General features: G+C 49.5%; 1 protein-coding gene across 1 annotated transcript; it reads right to left on the reverse strand.

Moving 5' to 3' along the window:
- Positions 1-842: 842 nt before the first annotated feature.
- On the reverse strand, positions 843-2,206 carry LOC139839233 (uncharacterized). The gene is made up of 2 exons (XM_071829283.1): positions 1,949-2,206; positions 843-1,480 (listed from the first exon to the last, which is right to left on the reverse strand). The coding sequence occupies exons 1-2, from the start codon at positions 2,204-2,206 to the stop codon at positions 1,106-1,108; spliced, it is 633 nt and encodes a 210-aa protein (XP_071685384.1). The 3' UTR covers positions 843-1,105.
- Positions 2,207-2,414: the final 208 nt, after the last annotated feature.

Consider the following 2,414-nt stretch of genomic DNA (forward strand, 5'->3'; position numbering starts at 1 on the left):
ATCAACTCTCCCCAACGGTTTCTTTGTAGAGTTATCAGCAAGATTAACATCCAAATAACAATTTTTCAATGGTGGCAAGTCAAGCATATTATAAATCTTCTTAGGCATAACGGAAATACTTGCACCAAGATCACATAAAGCATTACAATCAAAGTCATTGACCTTCATCTTAATGATGGGCTCCCAACCATCCTCTAGCTTCCTAGGAATAGAAGCTTCGCGTTCTAGTTTCTCTTCTCTAGCTTTTATGAGAGCATTTGTAATATGTTTCGTGAAAGCCAAATTTATAGCACTAGCATTAGGACTTTTAGCAAGTTTTTGTAAGAACTTTATAACTTCAGAGATGTGGCAATCATCAAAATCTAAACCATTATAATCTAGGGATTTCTATTTTCGTGCCCTCGGTTCCTTAGTTGTACTCAGTTTTCCCCAGCCCCTTAGTTTTTCCTCACTTTTCCCCAAGTCCTTGTTTGAAACCCGCAGAAGGCAGCTCAGACGGCAGGATTCCCGTTAAGTTGACCGCTCCGTTCTGACGTGTGGGGCCGCGTCGTGTGGGCCCGCGTCGCGTGGGGCTGGTAGAAAGGGACCGCGTGGGACAGGACGAGATTGCGTTTGGTTGCACGTGAGCAGGAGCTGGGTTTTGTCTCTCTCGGCCATTGGCATTTCCCTTTTAAGAGTACCTTTTCTGCCTCCTTCTCTCTGCCTTTTTTCACATAATTAGTATCAAATCTAGAGAAGCTTGCATTTCTGTCTTTCTTCAATTATTATTTGTGCCTTTTGGCCCTGGTTGTTTTCCCAATATGGCAGCAAATCTAGTAGGGAGCCCAATCTAGTACTCCATCTGGTCCATATGTATGTAGTTAAATCTAGAAGCAAATCTACAGGGAATGTACGATAAATTCACAAGGTCATATAGTAGAATAGGGATAGATAATATAGATAATAAGCTGCATTCAGCAGCCAAACATAGTAGGGTTCGAGGTTCTTCACAGCAGTACAGCACCATCATACTAACAACATAACAACGAGGGATCCCTAACTAACAACAAAGGGATCCCAACAACAAAATGGAGGAGGCAGCAGCAGCACACGTCCAGGACTCCGCCTACCCCATCTGCCTCTGCCTCCACTTGTTGCTCCCCTTGGGAGCCTTGGGCTTGAGCGGAGGCATGCGCCCGCCGGAGATCTCCACCCGCTGGATGCTGCGGAGGTGCATGCCGAGCGCCAAGTGCTTGGCGCGGAAGGAGTTGGGGTTCACCGACGCGCCGACCTTGGGGTTGGTGTGGCCGATGTTCTCGGCATGCGTGAGGACGCAGTTGAAGTCAGTGCCGCCGAGCCTCCTAGTGCAGAAGGGGCACCTGTAGACACCCTTGGCGACGTCGAGGTAGGAGACATACTGGCCGACCTGCAGCCTCCGCAGCACCTGGCGAGTCTTGACGTCATGGTGCTCGTCGTCGCTGCCGACGTCGCTGCCAGACAGCTGATCCATATCAAACGGGAATTTATTAGTGAATGAGTTGCAAACGTGCATGATAACAAAGTCATTTGTACATAGAAATGGTTCGCTGAACCCTCCCTGTAAAAATCTGTGCCCACCGATTCATCATAGGCAAAGAAACAGATTCCAGATCTGAACTTGAACACATTCCAGATTATTTGCAAAATTAAACGGTTGATATCTTTTGATTCGTGCATAAAATAACAGATTGAGATCCTATGATTACTTGCATAAATTAACTGATTGAGATCCCATTATTACTTGCATAAATTAACCGAACGGCCGAAACCCAAATCTTGAACGAAATCAAGGAGGGATCAAAGCAAAATGGAATAAAATCGGCGCAAATATTAGCCCAATACTCATCCATCCACAGATCCATCTACACCAGCACAAATAGGGTTCAAAAAGGAATGGGGAACAAAAAAGGAAGCAAACCGTAGTTATTACCTCGTTCCATGGGTCCTCTATGGAGGTGTCGTAGCGGTTCGGGGGCGGGACGTACGGCACCGGCTCGTAGGGGTCCCATCCCGGTGGGATCTGACCGCGACCGGCGGCAGCAGCCTCCGATGCACCGGCGGAGGCGGCGGCGACGTCCGTTGAGGGGACGGCGGCGACGTCCGTTGAGGGGACGGCGTCGAAGAGGGAGGCGTCGCGCTTGGAGCCGACGGCGCCGTGGACGATGGGATTGGCATTCTCCTTGTCCATCTCGCCGGCAGAGGAGAGGGAGAGGGAGAGGGTTTTGCTTTGGAGAAGATGATGGGACGTGAGAGGCGGCGTTGCGTAGGCGAGTGAGAGTGACAGAGATAGTGGGAGGAGGCGTCTATAAAGGCTAGTGGTGGTTAATGCGACCCGCGTCCTACGCGTCCACCGCTGGACTGCTGCACGTCTTGGACTTATGCAATGCGCAACGCGT

This window comes from Lolium perenne, chromosome 4 (assembly GCF_019359855.2).
Source record: "Lolium perenne isolate Kyuss_39 chromosome 4, Kyuss_2.0, whole genome shotgun sequence".
Lineage (NCBI taxonomy): Eukaryota > Viridiplantae > Streptophyta > Magnoliopsida > Poales > Poaceae > Lolium > Lolium perenne.

Coding starts and splice junctions, on each gene's coding strand:
- LOC139839233 (XM_071829283.1), bottom strand. CDS start 2,206: ATGGACAAGGAGAATGCCAATCCCATCGTCCACGGCGCCGTCGGCTCC. Junction 1,481..1,948: donor TAGAGGACCCATGGAACGAG/GTAATAACTACG, acceptor GATATGGATCAG/CTGTCTGGCAGCGACGTCGG.